Raw genomic sequence first — 21,329 nt, forward strand, 5'->3', positions numbered from 1 at the left:
CTCTTCATATTCAGACAACATACCACACTATCAACCACCACAGAAACACGCAATAGTGATTACATCCCTCCATCTAGGGTTGGCGTCAGGAAGGGCATCCGGCCATAAAACAGGACCAAATCCACATGTGTGATGCATTTTGCTCCCGCGACCCCACAGGTGTGACAGAAAGCAGTAGGAAAAGAAGAAGAAAGCACATATAGACTGTGGTAGGTACTTTTCTTTTTTGTTGAAGGCGAGTAAGTGAGAGTCCCAGGGCAAAAACTATGCCCTTTCATTCATCTGTTTCCAGGAAGTATCAATAAGTCGGAAAAATTTCTGATTTTACACTGGCAGGGAAATAATCAATCTGGCTGAGAGACAGTATTTAGCCTCTCATCAGAGAAAAATACCCTTCTTCACTTCAACAATGTCTTTTAATTTTGAGATGGAGAGATTTTGAGGGGGTGGGGGAAAGACCTCCCTTCGTAACGAATGACCCCTTTCAGGGGTTTAATTTTGAATAAAGTTAGTGCGAGAGTTGTTTTTAATTTGGAAATGGCCAAAAGAATTTTGATTGACTATTAAAACAGGTCGTAAGTGAGCCAAGGGCCATGGTGTTTGAAACATGTTCGGCTTCTTGGTCCTTACGACCCACTTTAAGAGTAGAATGCCAGGGTCAGTTGAAAGGCTAAGGAGGATTCTAGATTTGGTCACCTTAACTATTTTAATTACTTGAGTTCTAATTTTATATTTTTTTTTGCTATTTGTTTTACGTTGCACGAACACAGATAGGTCTTATGGCGATGATGGGACGGGAGAGGGCTGGAAGTGGGAAGGAAGCGGCCATGGCCTTAATGAGGTACAGCCCCAGCATTTGCCTGGTGTGAAAATGGGAAACCACAGAACACCATCGTCAGGGCTGCTGACAGTGGGGTTCAAACCCACTATCTCCCGAATACTGGATACTGGCCGCACTTAAGCGACTGCAGCTATCGAGCTTGGTCTTGAGTTCTAATAAGCAGGGTACAGAGTTTATTTCGTATCCACCTATTAGATCTCAGTCTGGGGCCTGTGATCATCGTTCTGAGTAGTTTATTCTGAAAGGTTTGTAATTTAGAAAGAGGAGATTTAGGAATTTAGTTCCAGGCCTCACAACCATACAGCAGGATGGGCTTGATACATGCTAGGTAAATATTTCTCTTGATATTAGTAGAGAGATATATTTATTTCCCAGCAGAGGTCTCAAAGCTTTCACCTGTACCATGGCTCGCTGTTTAGTATATCTCCAGGACAAAGTTCTGTCCATAGTTAGGCCTTGATATGTAATTTTGTTTGTCCATGACAAGGAGGTTTTTTTTTTTCACCGTGTTTCGGATGCACCACTCCCAGAAAGACGTGATTAATTGTTGCAGCGCACGGATGGCATGGTTATTTCTCCTCTCAGAGGTGTAAATAGCAATGTTATCCACATACTGCTGGCTCTCCACTCCTTGATGGGTTGGAAGATAGTGCTGTGAAGAGGTGGGCTTCCTGTTGACTGAATAGGATAATACGATTACAGAGCTTCTCCGGTGATCCCCAGTACTACCGACGGAGGGAAAGCGGTTACGGAGCTTCAGAGGTTAACTGGAGGCCGGCCTCCTGTTCGCAGCATTAGTTCAGACTGAACAAACCCACTGGGCTGTAATTTCAATCTTACGCCCATATACAGCATGTAAGCTCCTTATAAAAAGCGTTGTCAACATACACAAAATACTGATCTATATCACTGATATTCCATAAAATATCCCTTAACAAAGAACGTATAGTCATTCAGAAGAATGAAAGTATCCTCGCATTTAATATCTTTCATCAAAAAATGAATTATCATCGACGTATAATTCATACCTCCTTTAGATACAAACCCTGTGGATATCCACAATAAACGTTATATCCACATAGGTTCGATTGTTTCTCAGAAAAGTCTAGGCCATACCTGTGAAGAATGTATACAAAATGCTGTGTTTATTATCATTATTATTGTTATTATTATACTATTTGGAGCTTCCATGGTTTAGATGGTTTTCCTTGTCATCTTTCATTCCAGCAACACTCTCCAATATCATTTAATTTCATCTGTCAGTCATTTATAATTGGCCCGGAGGAGTGCAACAGGCTTTGGCAGCCGGCACAGTTCCTATACTCGCTTCCCCTGGTAGATAGGAGCTTCATTCATTCATTCATTCATTCATTCATTCATTCATTCATTCATTCCATTCTATTCCTAACCCGGTCGAATGACGAGAAACAAGCTGAGGATTTTCATTATTATACTATTTCTCCGTTACTTTCTGCAATCTATATATATATAAAATAAGAGTTTTGTCTGTACATTGCTCAGAATTTGAAAAGAATGGTATTTCTGTATCGGTCATGTCCATAGTAACCAGGAAATGTATTTTTTACTTTTCTGTAATTTCTGTCTGTCTGTCTGTCTGTATGTACACGCATCACAAGAAAACGGCTGAAGAAAAAATTGGAATGTAAAGTCGCGGGATGACCCATTAAAATCTAGGCTATAAATCATTTTACTCACGCTGAGTGAAATGGTAGTTTACGGGAAGGCCTATCCCATCGTCGCCATAAGACCTATCTGTGTTGGTGCGACGTAAAGCAAATGGAAAAAAAAAAAAAAAAAAAAAAATTTTAAAAAAATCCTCAAATATTTATATTATTAGTGGTCCTATCGATAAACACTACATAACTAAAGTTATATAGAATTAAATTCCCGATAATTTACGTTATACACTGTTACTGTACCGGCTTTGATAACACAGATATTCATGAATTTGTATTCTTGTTGCCAAGTCCATATCAACGCCGAGCCACGAGAAAATGGGTTAACAGAATTTAATGAAAGTCGGTAGCCTATATAGAGTTGGGGAATAAGAAACTACAGTCTAAGTTATAAACAATTTTATTCACCCTGGATGAAAGTGTAGTTTAGGGGAAGGTGCCTAAAATTTAATTTTGAAATACCGATGTTATTGGTCTTATCAGAAAGTACTACATAACAAAAGTTATAGTAAATACAATTTCCAACCATTTATGTTTTATTCAGTTCTACCGTATCAACTATGATAAGAGTGGTATTTCAGAGTTGGAAAACTAAATGTGAAGGCCTACAATATTGAAGTGTATAACATTGAACAACAATAACATTACACTGACCATTGTTGGTTGTGATGGTCTTTGTCTCTTATGATGCCGCTCAACTCAGATAGATGGAATTACTGCTGCGTACCGAGTATAACAACCTGACTGAATATTGGCAGGAAATTGCTGGGGAGTTAGAAATCTTTCTTCTTTAGCATGCCATTCCTCTGGTACATACATTTTCTGATACTGCCGGTACATAACAGACTGGTTCATCATAGTATTCCAGCTAAATGATCCCTACTCTGACGCGCTGTTTTGAATGACCAGTGTGCACAATTAAGGCAGTGGCTCACGTAGTAGTAGTAGTAGTAGTAGTAGTAGTAGTAGTAGTAGTAGTAGTAGTAGGACCTGGTCTAGAATTACAATTTAGGCCTATTCCAAATTATAGCAAAACAATTCACTAAATAACTCAAAATTCAACCCTGAAAAGAATCGTTTCTTAAGAAAAGCTTCTTCCTCTTCACTTTTATTAAACTCTACATTCATTTTATTCCGAATTAGCAGTGAAGACGGGGTTTCTCCTCTGGCTTGGAGGAAAAATTTGCCTCCAAGTCAGACAGAATTTTCCGCCGCCTGTGTAGTGAACTGAAATTTTCCGACTCATCGGGTACTCCTAGGAAACAGATTAGTAAAAAGGCATAGTTTTTGCCCTGAGAGTCTCCACTGTTCTACATCCCCACCCGGCCGAAATAAGACAAAGTGTGTTCAAGCATCATGGCTGTCTGCGGCTTTGTCATTCCAGCTCTGGAACTTAGAACTGTTAAATCGTCAGCATAGTACTGTTCGTTAGAAGTGAGAAAATGTGTGTTTTTCATTTGATCAAGAATTTCATATGAAAGCATTGCTTTTTCGCGCCATTCCTACTGACGTCATTGTAATGACCTATGTTTATTTCAGTTGGGAAAACTACTAAGATAGTCTTTCTGAGGATATAAAAAGCCAGGTGGAGAGTGAGTGTCTGCCATTATAATGAAAACTCCCCAACCTGATTCTGACCGATGGTATCAAGGGGGCCTACCGTTATAATGAAACTTGCCTAACCCAGTATTCATATGAGAAAAGACATTTGGTGCCTTCCCTGTCGCGTTTCTAGGGTAACGGTAAGTGCTATGCAATCTAATACAATCTTGCCTACAACGTGTACACTACCTAACCTATAATTCTGTATACCCTGCAGAATTCCGTAGTGAAGCACAGGTACATCAGCTAGTATAATATATAGCTACCTTTTGTAGTTAAGGATTTTAAAAGTTTCAATTTAATAGGTGAAAAGTTGACAGTAATAATTATGTATTACATTCAATATTACTATAATTATTTAAAGTCCAAGCATAAGGGAAAGGGAAAAGAAAAGGACAGCTGAAATAACGTGGTCTGTAGATGGCTGAAACGACAGCAAGAATCATCATCATCATCATCATCATTTCCCTTTATCCAGCTGTAGCCGGGTAGGGGCAAATATGGTTCCTCTCCACTTTCTTCGGTCTTTCCACCACTCCTCCTCCAACACTGTGTCCCAGTCCAGGTTTCTTTCTATAATGCTGCGTTGGATGGTATCCTTCCATCTCAATCGTGGTCGTCCACGGCCTCTCCTTCCTTGGATTTGCATTTCCATCACCTTTTTTGGCATTCTTTTGTCGCTCATTCGCTTTATGTGCCCAAACCATCTTAGTCGGCTCTTCTCTATTCTATCATTCATTTTTTCCACTCCAATTTCTTCCCGGATTTTCTCATTCCTTATTTTGTCTCGTCTACTCTTCTGTATCATACTCCTCAAGAATTTCATTTTGGCTGCCTGTATTCGACTCTCATCCTTCTTTGTCATAGTCCAAGTTTCTGCTCCGTAAGTTGTTATGGGTACGTAATACATCTTGTACATAGTATCCTTTGCTTCCATTGGCACATCTTTGTCCCATAACATATTTCTTACACTATGATAGAAACAACTTCCAGCTTGAATCCTTTTACTAATCTCAGCATCCAGTCAAGCATTCTCCATTAATTCACTCCCCAGGTATTTAAACGTTTCCACTACTTCCAGGGGCTTGTCTGCAAGTCTAATCTGACCTTTCCCTTCTTTCTCCCCTCTAGTCATAACAAGAGTTTTACTCTTTTCTACACTTATTTTCAATCCACATTCTTCAATCTTCCCATTCACCACATTCAACTGTTCTTGAACCTTCCTGTCGTCTTCTCCCCAAATCACAATATCATCTGCAAATAACATCATGTTCATTTCTCTTCCTCCATATGCTGCTTTTGGTGTTCTCATGATGTCATCCATTACTATTATAAACAGGATTGGTGATAGAACACTTCCCTGTCTCAGCCCACTAGTTATTTTGAACCAACTTGTCCTGCCAACTTATGTTTGCATGCAACTACAACATTCCTTATACAATGCCATGATCATTTTTATTAATCCCTGTCCAATTCCTTTTTGCACCAGACTATCCCAAACTCTCGTCCTAGGGACACTGTCACATGCCTTTTCAATATCAATGAATGTCGTCACCATATCATTCCCGTACTCCCAATGCTTTTCCGTTAGTTGTCTCATAATGAAAATGGGCTCTATAGTTGACCTTCCACTTCTGAAACCAAACTGATTTTCCTGTATCTGCTTCTCAACCCTCAACCTTCGGTACGGCGGAGATGGCGGAAGGGGCATACCCGTAGCGTCTGTACTCCAGAGGAGCGGCTACGAAAGGCGTCTGTCTCCATGTTAGGGGCGGCCTAATTTTGAACCTGGCAGTAGGTATAAAATGCCTTTGGGTGTGGCGAGCCCATCGCAACAATAGCCTATATGGACAAAGCAGATATGGTGCCTCGGATAAGGTTGAGCAAGAATAATAATAATAATAATAAAATTATTATTATTTTACTGAGCTCAATAGCTGCAGTCACTTCAGTGTGACCAGTATCCAGTGTTCAGGAGAGTGGGTTTGTACCCCACTGTTAGCAGTCTGTGGTTTTCCATTTTCACACCAGGCAAATGCTGGGGCTCTACCTTAATTAAGGCCACAGCTGCTTCCTTCCCACTCCTAGCCCTTTCCTGTCCCATCATCACCATAAGACCTATCAGTGTCAGTGCGAAGTAAAGCCAATTGTATTATTATTATTATTATTATTATTATTATTATTATTATTATTATTATTATTATTATTATTGTACCGGGCGGTACACCTCCACGACGCAAGTTCAAATCTTGCGCCAATTGAAACTCCTCTACAGGAGAAGCTCTGAACTTTACAACTGAACTAGTTCTACGGTTTATCAGAAGATATCACCGAGTGTTTGTGATTTACTTTTGTTTTTCATGGATCAAGAAGTGTGGACATTCTCTAACAGATGTCTCTACAAAAAACTATGGTAATACACTCTGGTGTAATGGAATGAACTTTCCTGAAGAAATTTAGTATTCATAAGTTTTGTTTTTTCTATATTTTGTTCTGTTATCTTTGGGTTGGCACCATTAATCCTTTCTATCTGCCTGTTTTGAATTTAGCCAATCCCAAATTTCTTTAATTTATTTCCAACCAATCATGTATGTCTTCTTCGACATAGATATGTTGCTCTAAGTTATCCAATAAAAGCGAAGGGTGTGTCTACTCATTCCTAAAAGGGTCTCGAATTTTCCATGAGGGTATTAAAACTGCTGATTTTCTTGTCTCGGTGCCACTAGTATAACATCTAATTCAGTGTGTGGATATGTAGCAGGGGGCGGGAAGCGCCTCTTTCTTCTAGCAGCAGTTCTACTACAAGGTAATGGCCTTTAAACATCTTCATTTCTTGCTAGCTCAGCAGTTTAACCCCTGGGGAGGGTTTGAAACCTTTAGTATGTAACCTACCTTTTAAAATGTAAATTCCTTTTCTGTCTATGTAAAATCTACAAATTTCTTTCACTGTAAAGCGGGGATAGAGAATGCTTTACCCTCTCGAACTCCCCTTCATTTTGAAACTGAGGTGACTACGTTTTCATAACCGTTTCTTCTCTTCCTTTATCTATTAAAGTTCTCATACGGGTCACCTCCCTAGCTTGGGATTAGCCCCTGTGTACCGGCCTAGAGCCACTTAGGTTTTAAAGGTGTATTTTGGAGTGCAAGTTCACGCCTCCAGTTACTTCTGAACTTTGGGCCAGTAACTCATCCTGATGTTTTGTTTTTTTCATGCAAAGGCCCTGTAGGTTGGGTATTAGATACCCCTGTTTCACTGTATGTGTGCCTTGAGGGCAGTTAGGAGTAAGGGTTGTTGTGGCCTTTGATAAGGCTAGTAAAAAACGAGAGCAGGTCAGCTCTTTCTGGTATTTTGGAAAGTGCCTCTAGGAGGCCTGACATTGTTAAGCGGGAGCAAGAGCTCCAGGTACTGAAGGAGTTTTCTGGCCTTTGTTGAATTGTGGGTGTGAGCTGGAAGCTCAGACTTTGGGGCTTGTAGCCCAAAATTGTAAAGTTGCTGTGTACCTGATTTAACTGTTGTTATTTGTTGTACACTCAAAATTCTATGTTACCATTGTTAAGTTTTGAAAATATAACCTTTGTTAAAATTTTAATTCATCTTTCGAACTTGTAGTTAGACCCATTCCAGCCCGCACCTTGTTTCACCTCTGCTGATCCACCAAAACACGGTAACAATTATTATTATTATGATGGAAATATTCCCATTACATTGGTGCCAGAATATATGAGGTTCAATTTACGTTTGAATTCGCTTTTAATTTCTGGATATATGTCATAAACGCAAAAGAGCATGACGAGAAATATTGGATGATTATTTATGAGCTGTCAGGGAAGTTTAGTCTGTAAGTGATGCACTGTGAAACATGGCACAATTGAATCGGAAGCTCCGAGTGAAAGTGCATCCCTGCTCTGTTAAGAGAACTAGAAACATTCAGCTGCTCACAAGAATACGTGTTGAGTGTAAGATTCAATGAAAGAGGATAAACATTAACTATTACTGTACCGTAGCCAGGATTGGCCGATGGGGGAGGGGGTTATAGTTACAAAATGATGATAGAATACAATGAAGGTGCTTGTGAGTGTGTGGTGTGCATATGCAAAACTTGTCATTATCAGGACACTGATACAAGTGAATTGTGTTGATATTCACACTGCAATACCGTTACACTACAAAATCTAACAATAAAATACAGAATAAGAACAATATGATCAAGGTCAATAGTTTTAGAGCGAATGGTAAGTTATGTTCGTTCAGTTTACAATCTAAAAATCCAACTTTCGAGACTTCTTAGAAAAGATATTCAACAGATCACTTGGTTCTATAATTATGTCTCTGAATGTTTGTTTAGTTTATTGTCAGGTTTCTGTTTATTTTCTTTTTGTAAACATTCAATGGAGCGGTTTTCTAATCCCCAGTACACCGGTCCCCCTTTGGCTTCGCCCCTGAACTACTACTAGTACCACCCAAGTTTTGTTCCATCCCTGACGGGGACGGAGGGCCTCCTGGACGGCATTACCATCTCTCAGAGCAGGGAGATTTTATCCGGTGAAGATGTTTGGTGAAGGTGAGTGGTTTGGCGGCCGTTGCCTATACTGGGAACTGTTCCGGCATTCATCTTAGTGTAGGAGAATGGAAAACCACAGAAAACCATTTGCAGGACTGCCGACGGTGGGAACCAGCGCAAGAGAATATAATTATGTCCAACAGCGATGAGGACAGGAGACAAACAGTTTATGGAATTGGTTCCACCAGACATAGACTCACCCAGCAAAAGGCGATTACATAACTATAAAATCAATCACTACTGATCTGAATTTAATAATAATACTATTTGCTTTACGTTCCACCAACTACTTTTACGGTTTTCGGAGACGCCGAGGTGTCGGAATTTAGTCCCGCAGATCTTTCACGTGCCAGTAAACCTACCGACACGAAGCTGACGTAATTGAGCACCTTCAAATACTACCGGACTCAGCCAGGATCGAACCTGCCACGTTGGGGTCAGAAGGCCAGCGCCTCAATCGTCTGACCCACTCAGCCCGGCAAACCCGCCGAGGTGGCAGATTCCCTATCTGTTGTATTCCTAGCCTTTTCATAAATGATTGCAAAGGAACTGGACATTTATTGAACATCTGCTTATCAGCTTGGTATCTGTAATACCGCCAAATAGTTCAAGATTTAACTTAACGGAGGGGCGGATTTTTCGCGTAATAATAGCGATGTTATAAATTTCCTGTAAAAATGCGCGTTCATTTTTCCCGTACCAAGTTCTATCGGAGGTTCTCCGGAGGCGCCGATTGACAGCACCCAGTCTCCGCTCCGTCAACAGCGCTATAGGAAGATCAGTCACATATAGGCCGTATAAAGTGAGGGAATCAGGGAAAGGACTCCTCCACGTGAGACTCCGGCTCAGAGTACCCTCGAAGTTGGAATTCCCCCCTCCTCCAAGAAACATAACATTTCCTGTTAGTCAAATATGACTATAATTTTGACTCGATAGTTAGGAAATTTATACAGTTCCAGTAATTGAACAATTAGATTATCGTGCCAGACAGTGTCGAAAGCTTTCTCTACATCGAAAAATACTGCTGGCGCGCTACGGTGTTTATTGAACGAGCTTGTAACTTACTGTGTTAAACGGAGAATAAAAACTATTACAAGTTGACAGAACCATACATAACCTCGTAAAATTTAAGTTGATATGATTTGCAAACGCCATCACGTTTAATGAATTTCCAGAAGACTTACCATACAATTAATGCGTGTCAGGGCTTCAGAACACTCCATGTCAAAGTAACAGGAAGTTTTAATAATTGTGATCAACAGCTGCATTAATTTGAGCATGACAATATATGAAACTATGGTTTGTTTTTGCAGCCATATTGACATTGAAGTGAACTATGCTACTGCTGCATGCTACCACTATTTGAGATACAAAATGCGATTGAAAGACCTACATTCCACAGCCTTTTTATAAAAGAAATCAGCAACACCGGTTACATTTTATAATTAATGAAAATAACCGTTTCATTTATCATTCTCTGCAGATTAATAATCTGTATGTATAATCAGAATGCAACTGATAAATATATTTAGATGATGCTCATGTTTTGGTACAATTGTATGGTGACACTGACAAGAGAAAGAGTATCATCGCATGCAGCAAGCGCACGTTCACCATTCTCTTTGCCTAGGATCGTTTTGTTCTATTATTTCGCCAATGTTTTTGTCCTTTATTCATGATGGATAATGATCAACATTTATAATTCAGCAAACCGTGTTATTCAACGTTATATTCAACCACTGGTATTAATGGTGTTGAAGCTGAAGTCGACTTCGAATTGAAGTAGCGCAGTGCGAAAGTGCAGAAAACGCAATAATGCTGAGACAAAAGGTTAGGCCCTATTTGTATTGAAGCAGTTCTTTAATAGTTCTTTAAGAATGGACGTTCTTTGGTAAGGCACAGTTAAATAGCACCACAGAGACAAGCAATAGCTATTTCGTCCCTCCACGTATGGTTGGCGCCAGGAAGAACATTTGCCTATAAAACCTAAGTGCCGACCCCTCTAAATTGGAAAAAATACTTTTGTCTAGCGACTGACACTCAGGAGCCGTCATCGGCTATATTCGCTGTCACTCGGCTTGTAGTGCCGAACGCATCGTGTCGTCACAAGTCACGTTCACTTTTCGTTCTTTGAGAATCTTCGAGTGAGATAATTTAGCCAGTGAGTTATTTAATTCTATCGAGTCGTCACTAGTAATTAATTAAGGTAGTGTATTAAATTTAAAAAGCCTCCGTGGCTCAGGTGGCAGCGCGCCCGCCACTCACCGCTGGATACCGAGGTTCGAATCCCGGTCACTCCACGTGAGATTTGTGCTTGGACAAGCGGAGGCGGAACAGGTTTTCCTCCGGGTACTCCGGTTTTCCCTGTCATCTTTCATTCCAGCAACACTCTCTTCACTACCATTTTATTTCATCTGTCAGGCTTCGGCAGCCGGAATAATTCCCATTCTCGCCGCAAGATGGGGCTTCATTCATTCCATCCCTAACCTGGTCAGTGACTGGAAAACAGGTTGTAGCTTTTCATTTTTTCTGCAGTTTCAGCACTCATAAGAAGTACAATTAATAGTGCCATCTAAGTGCGAAGCACGTAAATCCACGCACAGACAGTGTATTAGTGAATAAGTAATGTTTGAATATAATATTTTATCAGCTTGCTCCCCTTAATTTTATATGGGCCTCCATCATAACAATATGATATTATGAAAATTTGTAACTAGGTATGCCTTTCATAATAATATTAGCCTCTTTATTTTCTCTTAATATGTTGCAAATAACAGGCAGCATTAAAAACGATTATAAACTGGGCACGCAATAGCATTGTGAGCGTTCGATTATATCACCGAACCTGTAATTCTGATCACAATGCACTCAACTTGAGGAAAGTATTAATCCTTAGTTTTGAAATGCTCAAGCAGAGGGAGGATTCGATTAAATATCCGGCCGCGACGATCATGCATGAATTTAGCCGATGATGGCTCCTGAGTGTCAGGTGCTAGAACAAAGTGGAAAAAATTACCAGTAAGAAGAAGAGGAAGAACAACCAATTATTTAAGACGATCGATCAATCAATCAATACTGATCTGCATTTAGGGCAGTTGCCCAGGTGGCAGGTTCCCTATCTGTTGTTTTCCTAGCCTTTTCTTAAACGATTTAAAAGAAATTGAAAATTTATTGAACACCTCCCTTGGTAAGTTATTCCAATCCCTAACTCCCCTTCCTATAAATGAATATTTGTCCGAATTTATCGTCCTGAATTCCAGCTTTATCTTCATGTTGTGATCTTTCCTACTTTTAAAGATGCCACTCAAACTTATTCGCCTACTAATGTAATTCCTCGCCATCTCTCCGCTGACAGCTTGGAACATACCACTTACATTACAAACCATCACTCTCATTTTTGATCCGTATTGAAAACAGCTGGGCGAGGTACTGGTCATCCTCCCCAGTTGTATCCCCTGACCCAGAGTCTGAAGCTCCAGGACACTTCCCTTGATACAAGTGACTAATCTCATTTTGTTCCGTATTGAAGATACAATAAGTGAACTCTTTCAAGATTACTCTTTCAAGATTAAAATGATCGTGTCCATTATTGAATCGTGTATACAAATATATTTGTATTGAAAAGATTAAAATTATCGTGTCCATTATCGAATCGTGTATACAAATATATTTGTATTGAAAAGGTGGACACGATAATATTAATCTTGAAAGAGTTCACTTCCCTTGAGGCGTTAGAGGTGGGATCCCTCGCTGAGTCCGAGGGAAAAACCGACCCCGGAGGATAAACTGATTATGAAGAAGAAGAGAAGATTGAAAACAGCGATCTCACTTAGTTTACAAAAGGAGTACATTTATTGTTCCACCTATTCAATACAATCAGTACCACGTTATGTGGTTAATTAGACATAGAAAATCTGAATGTTATGGGGACATGTTTCGCCCTGCTGGCCATTACATTGCTGAAAAATAAGAGGTTGTCTACAATAATTTCTGTCAAAACTATGCTGGGGGCTTGAACTGCTATATTATTGGGATATAGGAATTTGATTAACTTTTACTCGATGAAAAAACGAAGGTGGGAAGTACAAAGTATGCGGGGGTACAACTCCCGTAAAGGTTGACCAGCACAGAACCACTGTTTAATGTTCATTTGTCATTGGGGATGAAACAGGCGAATCATGTTATTTAATTTAATAAATTATTACTTTCATGATGGTTTGAACATTCATATGTTGTCCTTCATATTTACCGAATTGTCTTTCTTCAAATTTCTCTCTTCCTATCAAAACCAAAATGTATGATTTGGCTCCTCTCTAACTATATCTCTGTCACTCAAGTGCTTAGGACTGCTCCTTCGTAGTCACTGCCAACATTAGAGATTTGTGTTCTCATAGGAAATTTAAGATGGGTACTAGTACTGTTAATTAGTTAATTTTTTCATGGTTTGTAATTATTTTTATAATTTCTATGATATAAATTGTTAATTTTGTTTCTTTACTGCTATGGTTTTAACGTTGCACTGACAGAGACAGGTCTTATGGCAACAATGGGATGGGACAGGGGTAGGACTGAGAAGGAGGCAACCATGGCCATAATTAAGGTACAGTCTGGTGTAAAACTGGTTAACCATGGAAAACCATCTTTTGGGCTGCCGACAGTGGGGTTCGATTGCACCATCTCACGAATGGAAGTTCACAGCTATGTGACCTAAACCGAATAGCGAACTCGCTGGGTTGTATAATTTTTATATTGTAGGCCTACGTCCTAAATTAAGTGGTTAAGTGTAAGAAAGGGCCTTGAGTTCTAACTTTGCCGCGAGTACAGATTTTATCTATCTATCTATTTGTCTGTCTAAATGGCAGATTTTAAACATGAAAGGCAGTACATCATAAATTTTTCTTCCAGGCAGCTTCTTGTGAATCTTTGGCCAGGCATGTGAGATGAGCCTGTCATCTACAAGACAATTTTCCAATGTTCCTCTTCTTTATTTGCCACATTACCGTCCAATCAATAATATAATGGATATATTAATCTATGATCATTGTAGTCTAGCTCCTTGCTGAACAGTCAGGTTTAAGGCCTTTGATCCAGACAGTCATAGGTTAGACTCCTGGCAGGGTCAGGAATTTTAACCACCAGTTACAGTTATGGCTTCGACACAGACTATCTGGTCCTAATTGGAGCCATCCTTCTTATATGTCCATTCCAGTATAATCTGCTTAATTCTAAGGTTTCCAACAGACTCTTGTCCAATCAATGTTGTTGCCAAATATATTTATTCTTCATTTTGTCTCTCCTTGTCTTTTGGAGACAAGAATGAAGGAACTTAGTTTCAGTGGCTTGTAGGAGACTCTTTGCAGGTCTAGTCAAGCTGCTTCCAGTCTGTATGTTAGAACTGGTACAAGATGTTTTGTACAGTGCGAGCTTGGAAGCTTGTTGCCTATTTCTTGGTTTATGGTATTGTCAGAACAAACAAAGCTTCCTAAGCATGGTATTTGAAATTATTAATAACATCTACTTCTTCATTTTCAACTCACAAGGGGACTACTACAGGATTTCAACTTATTACTAAACCAATGGTTTTAGTTCGACTGATGATTATTTATTGATCATTCCCATTCTTTCAAATTCTTCTTGCCAAAGATCTAGTTTAGCTTAAACTGCTGCTTCTGTGTTACCCCATAGCATAACATCATCAGCAAATACAAGTGCATTTGTTGTTTGGTTCTTCATTTTCATTTTTTTATAACCTCCTCCATTACAGTAATGAAGAGAAATGGCCATAGACAACTTCCTTTTTGGAATCTGCTCTTGGTTTCAAAACAACTTGACCAGCCTCCTTGAATATGCACACAGTTCTTTGTCTCTTGATATAGTTGTTTTACTTGAGCTATAATCTTATCTTGCACTTTTTTACTTCTCAGACATTCCCATATATTCTTATGTGTAAATAATCAATTCCCACTATCCATGAATACAACTTTAACTGTTCTATTCTTATCCCAATATTTTTCAAACAACATGCTTGTCAAAAAAAAAGTCTAGGGTTATTCTGTTCGGTCTAAATCCATGTTGTTCTTCCGCAAGTTTAGGTTCAACAAGTTTTCTAATTCTTAGAAGTGAAGCTTCCACGGTGTGAAGAATTATTTAATTTAATTTCCGGGTTGAACCGTGTTGTACTTCGCTGCACATCGCGTACAGTTTGCCGACGTTTCGAATACATTGCAGTATTCTTCACCAGCTTTCTTCACCAATGCTCTCCTCAGGTACATTGCAGTATTCGAAACGTCGGCAAACTGTACGTGATGTGCAGACAAGTACAACACGGTTCAACCCGGAAATTAAATAAATTTTCTAATTTTTCTCTCCAGGATGGACTCCTATATTTTTAACCCATGAGAAAGAAGGGTTACATCTCTACAATTGTTACACTTCTTTTGGTCACCTTTCTGAAATAGTGGAAAGATTACTTCTTGCCTCCAGTCACTGGGGATTTCATTTTCTTCCCAAATTGTATTTAGTACTCTGTACAACCATTGTATTTCAGGTTCTCCAAGTGCTTTGATCATGTCCACACTGAGGTCATCCAGTCCTGCAGATCTGTTGTTTTTCATTGTACATATTGCTGTTTCCACTTCCAGCCAGGTCAAACTGTCTACATTATTGTTTGTAGGGTTTGGAGGTCATCTTGTGGGTCATCAGTTGTATTACAGTTCAGTATGTACTTGTCCCATTTCTCTGCGGGGTTGGGTTTGAAGCAAGTAACAAGTTTTTATGACCAGATGCCCTTCCTGATGTCAACCTCATCACAGGAGTTAACGAGATGAAATGAATGACGTGGTATATGATAGGAAGGGAGAGGGTGAAACCCGGTGCCGGCTCATAGCCTCTTGTATTGCAAGTAATAAAGCCTTTTTCCTCTCATTACAGACACTTAAATAACTACAATCTGCAAAGTGGAAGCAACAGATTCCATCTTCAAACATAAATTTTGAGAAGTCTCCCATTAGATCAACGCCAGCAACAAGTGGCAAGCAATTATTAAACTTAACAAAAACAAGCAAATAATCACTTGGACAAGACAATTTATTTAATTATGGTATGGTATTTAATTATGATGATAAACAAAATTATGAAATTTTAAACAGATTCTCAACTTAGTAGATAATCATAATGTGTAACTTATGTTTTTATTTCATGTATACCGAGCTCGATAGCTGCAGTCGCTTAAGTGCGGCCAGTATCCAGTATTCGGGAGATAGTAGGTTCGAACCCCACTGTCGGCAGCCCTGAAAATGGTTTTCCGTGGTTTCCCATTTTCACACCAGGCAAATGCTGGGCTGTACCTTAATTAAGGCCACGGCCGCTTCCTTCCCACTCCTAGCCCTTTCCCGTCCCATCGTCGCCATAAGACCTATCTGTGTCGGTGCGACGTAAAGCAACTAGCAATAATAATATTTCATGTATAAGTGTTAAAACGTGAATCAAACTTAAATTAGTAGACAACAAGACCAAATATACGAATCTGACAATACAGTTCGAACAATTTTAATTTTAAGAACATTTTAATGTGTTTCCAATAATGGTTTACACCAGTGTTCAGTATTTATCTTTTGTGTTTTTATAATCAAAAATCAATCTTCAATTAGTCTAATAAGAACACTAAATGAAAATGTGCTTTTTAATCAACATCCATTATATTTTAGAAAACCAAGCTCGATAGCTGCAGTCACTTAAGTGCGGCCAGTATCCAGTATTCGGGAGATAGTAGGTTCGAACCCCACTGTCGGCAGCCCTGAAACTGGTTTTCCGTGGTTTCCCATTTTCACACCAGGCAAATGCTGGGGCTGTACCTTAATTAAGGCCACGGCTGCTTCCTTTCCACTAGCCCTTTCCTGTCCCATTGTCGCCATAAGACCTATCTGTGTCGGTGCGACGTAAAGAAACTAGGAAAAAAAATATATTTTAGAAATAATGCAGGTCATTAGAACATAATCAGGATCCTGATTATTCATGATTTTGAGGTATGAGTTATTGGCTGATGAAGCCCAATAGGCCTATATGGGGGAAAACATGTCCCAATTAGGATGTTAATAATAATGTATAAGTCCTAATTATAAGAAATAACACATTGTATTTAATAGGTGGAACATTTAAAAAAATATATTGATATTTTAATATTACATAGCCTCTTGTCGAATAGTACCAAAGGATCTGTTCAAGGCTTTATATCCCCATCCGATGGATTAAATGCCATCAACAGTGTCATATGCTCTCACTCCATATGAGAACTGTAGAGTGGTTTGGAATTTAATCCAGGCTTTTGGCATACAATCTAGTGATTAGAAATTGTATACCACCACCTCCCCTACCCTGCTGGCCAACATTCTGATGGCGAACATTTTTTCGATCAGTGGGTCTCAAACTGGCTAACCACAGTGTTAGACCATTATAGACTTCACGCCTTAACGATCGTGACCATTACAGTTCAGTAAGTGGTTGAAATATCTACTGAACTCCTGTAATATTTCATTTTCATTCCTAGTTACCTCTTCATTTGGAAGTTCTACTATGCTGATATTGCAATTATCATTTTTTTTTTTTTGTATGTAATAATGCTATACAGGAGCTGCTTGTGTTTTTCTTGCCCTATTCTGTTTGTGAGATCATTTTGGCATTTCTGTCTGAGCATCAACTATTCTTTTGACCTGTAATATTTTTTTCTCTATAAAATGATAGATAACCCTCAATTTCACTTGAATTTTCTCACACTCTAGCATGATACAAAGCTCTTCATGCATCATTTCTAGTTTTGACAGCAGCTTTTACATCCTCATTCAACCATGCTGTTTCTGTGGATTTTCTTATTTGGCTCTGTTGTCCATATACTCTCAGCTTTCTTCACCAATGCTCTCCTCAGGTTATTCCATTCCTCTTTTGCAGATCTCGGATCTTCTTTTGGTAACATCTTTCGGACACTCTTGGTTTCCTTCATCCTTGTTTCAGGAGTTTTCAAGTTTTTAATTTGGCTGTTCTTTTGTTGTGGACTTAAGGAGGTCTGCTCTTTGTGATTTCTATAGCAGCCTATGGTCTCCATCAAAATTTTGTCTAGGGATTACTTTGACATCACTTACAACCTCCCAAACTTCCTGGTCGGCAAGTATGTAATCAATCACAATTCCATATTTATCGTCCCAGTTATATCTTGTGATCTTGTGCGAGTCCCTTTTCTTGAACCAAGTGTTACAACCATATTTTTTCTCATACACCGATCTAGAAGATGTTCGCTCTCTGCTGTCCTATTCCCCATTCCATGAGGACCCAGGGAGATTCATAGCCTAGTCTGTGTGATACGATCTGAGCATTAAAATCTCCCAGTACTATCAAATTTTTACAATCCATATGTTCTTCCAAATTGATCAGGAAGGCTTTTATTCTCCTTATCTGAACATTCTGATTTTGCAACATGGACTTGGATTACGTTTTTTTAAATTCTTTGTTGTTTGGGCCTACTGAGGACCACAGGACGCATATCTTTTCATCACTTGGGCCTTCTGTTTTCTTCTCTTCCAGTATTCCATCATTTTCTGGCTGTGAGCCAGCTTTCTTTCCTCTGTCCACATAAGTCTGCTGGTCCCTGTGTTCTTCCTACTCATAAGTGACGTTGAAAAAAATTCCCCGCTGGATAGCTTGCCGAAACTGTGGGCGGTCATGTATGGACTCATGCGGAATCCCCAGTTGTCCAAGATCCAACTTCACTGAAGAGATCCACTTGTTCCTGGATGCCTTCCCTTTACCTGCCACAGTGAAGATCCTGTTGGTAAGTTTGCAGGGGTTCATGCGAATTAGGTGCCCATAGAAGACCAGGCGTCTTTTTCTTATGCAAGTAATGATGTCTTTCTGATGTTCGTATAGCTAATCGTTGTGCCTAATTCTGTAGGTGCCTCCCTCTTCTCCTCAGGATCTTCCATTCTTTGAGTTCTACTTTCCTGAAAGGGCCTTTCCTGGTCATCATAGAGAACAGATGTTACTACCACATTATAGAGCCGGAGTTTGAGGTTCTTGGAGAGGTAGTTTGATGTGTAGATGCTTCTGTAGGAGTGATAGGCCCTCTCAAATTTGGTGCACCTGGTGTCTATGGCTAGGTTCTCATTCTGGTTTGTAGAGATCTACTCTCCTGGGTACTTGACTGCCAGCACCTTTCCGATGGTGATGTCTTCTAGTGGAATTGTGGAAGGGGCTTCCTTGATATTGGTTGTGAATTCAGTCTTCCTGATGTTGATCTTCAAGTCAGCCCTAGCTGCTACAATATGAAGGCTGTGCAGATGGTAGGTAGCCTCCTCTGTACTGTTAGTATAGTGAGATCGTCGGCAAAGGCTAGGCATGAGACATTAATGTTTTCTTTCTTGTTCCCTAGCTTCAATCCTGCTCCTGGTGGTAATGTTGCCATCCATTCCCTTATGATCTTATCCTGGATGCACTTGAAGAGAATGCAAGAGAGTCCATCTCCCTGCCTGATTCCTGTCGTAATGGAGAAGCTCTCAGATAGTTCACCTCTGAACTTGACCTTAGAATTGGTATCCTTCAAGGTGGCCTGGACTAATTTTAAGGTCTTCTCATCAAGGCCAAATTCCCGCAGGATTAAGAATAGGGTCTCTCTGTTCACTGAGTCGTATGCTTTCTGGAAATCTACTAAGACAACTACCCAGGGATGTCCCCTTTCACTCTTATAGGTGAGGATGGTCTTGAGATATCGTATCTGCTCTGGGCAAGATCTATTAGCCTGGAAGCCAGCCTGATATTCACCCAATTGAGAGTCTAGTTTGTATTTTGACTCTAGCTAACAGGGCTGCAGATAGAATCTTGTAAGTGACCTGTAATAATGAGATACCTCTGTAATTATTGAGGTCTGTCTTGCTTCCCTTCTTGTGGAGTGTGTGTATCACAGCTGACGTCTGTTCTTTCGGTAAGGTCTCTGTTGTCGATATATCTGCGCTGAATGCGATAAATAATAAATATAATCTGAATCCAATAGCTGTAGCTATTAGAACCACAGCTCAACAAAGTCTGCACATCTGCTTTGACTGGATTCATGGCCATTGTGGAAGATCTGGAAACGAGAAAGCTGATCTTGTGGCGAAAGCAGCGGCTACATCTAATTTGGAAATTTTTCATGACAAAACGTTGCCTAGCTACGCTAAAAAAGATCATAAAGAAGCATGAAATCCATCAATGGAACAACATTTGGACTTCTTCCACTAGAGGCCAAGTCACCAGAGAAATATTCTTCCCTGAGGTTTTCAACCACCTGCAAAGTAACGTGTTGGTGCCAAGCTTTGAAATTACTCAGTTTTTGACTGGTCATGGCAAATTTGGTTATTATTTTCATCGATTCAGAATCAATCGTCCTGATGGCTACGTGTGTGTTTGCGGTGGACCACCTACTATTTGAATGTGCTGCATTTGAAAGAAGAAGGCATGACTTGAACTCTCATTTGAATTATTGCAACATTGCATTATCAAAACCCCTGTATCATTTGTTTAAGAAGCCGTGCTGTTACAAATATTTTATTAACTTCATCCACTTCATTTTCCGTTGATTAGATACATGAATTCATTTTCATTGTAAAAGTGAATATGTATTTTAACTACAACCCTAGTATACTATGTAAAATAGGGTTCCAAACTGCTTTGGATATTCAATAATAATAATAATAATAATAATAATAATAATAATAATAATAATAATAATAATAATAATAATAATATCTTTTAAGATCTAGTGAATGCTCTACAGGGACTGTTTGCGTATTTCCACATCTCTGCCAATAGACCATCTTCACCTGAGCTCTGTTATTCATTAGGTTCTTGATTATATCGTGTATTTCTTTCCTGTTGGGTGGTTGAGAATCAGAGTTCCTGGTTGAAGGCTCATGAAAGATTAGTCTTTTGCTAAGTTCCTCTGTGTTGAGGAGCTTTTGGAAATAATCTGCAAGAATATTGGTGCACTCCCTGTTGTTCAGTTGAATCTTCCCGTCCTGCCCATGAAGAAGTAAGGTAGGGGCAATGTATTGGGTTGCCTGTTTGAGTCCCTTGTACAGGTCTCTAGAGTTATTTCTCTGGAAGTCTTCTGCTTGTTGGAGCAGGGTTCGTAGGTAATTCCTCTTGGCTCTGCTAACGGTGTTTGTTGTTGCCTTTCTTTGCATTATCAATCAATCACTACTGATCTGCATTTAGCGCAGTCACCCAGGTGGCAGATTCCCTATCTCTTGTTTTCCTAGCCTTTTCTTAAATGATCACAAAGATATTGGTATATTATTGAACATTCCAATCCCTAACTCCCCTTCCTATAAACAAATATTTGCCCCAATTTGTCCTCTTGAATTCCAACTTTATCTTCATATTGTGATCTTTCCTACTTTTAAAGACACCACTCAAACTTATTCGTCTACTGATGTCCTCCCAAGCCATCTCTCCATTGACAGCTCGGAACATACCACTTAAAATTGCAAAATCCTTTTATTTACAACCACCTACTCAATACAATACAATACACTCATTAAATTATAAAATAATTCTGAGGTGTCTTAAATAAAGGGACGTTTCGTTCGGCATAGCGAACATCAT

The 21,329-nt window shown here is 39.4% G+C and overlaps 2 protein-coding genes across 4 annotated transcripts in view; one reads left to right on the forward strand and one right to left on the reverse strand.

Moving 5' to 3' along the window:
* The window catches only part of LOC136866168 (uncharacterized), a 169,252-nt gene extending 159,229 nt beyond the window's left edge, over window positions 1-10,023 (reverse strand). For both annotated transcript variants that reach the window (XM_067142898.2, XM_067142897.2), the window contains exon 1: window positions 9,887-10,023. The gene's annotated coding sequence lies outside the window, so the exon portion shown is untranslated. The remainder of the gene's footprint in view (window positions 1-9,886) is intronic.
* Window positions 10,024-10,292: 269 nt separating this feature from the next.
* The window catches only part of LOC136867174 (complex III assembly factor LYRM7), a 92,331-nt gene continuing 81,294 nt past the window's right edge, over window positions 10,293-21,329 (forward strand). The window contains exon 1 of one of the 2 annotated variants that reach the window (XM_067144295.2): window positions 10,293-10,532. In XM_067144295.2, the coding sequence (XP_067000396.1) occupies window positions 10,518-10,532 (15 nt within the window). In that variant the 5' untranslated portion in view covers window positions 10,293-10,517. Of the gene's footprint in view, window positions 10,533-15,659; window positions 15,802-21,329 lie in introns of those variants that run through there. The other variant, XM_067144296.2, reaches the window with a different exon arrangement.

Source organism: Anabrus simplex, chromosome 3 (genome assembly GCF_040414725.1).
Source record: "Anabrus simplex isolate iqAnaSimp1 chromosome 3, ASM4041472v1, whole genome shotgun sequence".
NCBI classification, from domain to species: Eukaryota; Metazoa; Arthropoda; class Insecta; order Orthoptera; family Tettigoniidae; genus Anabrus; species Anabrus simplex.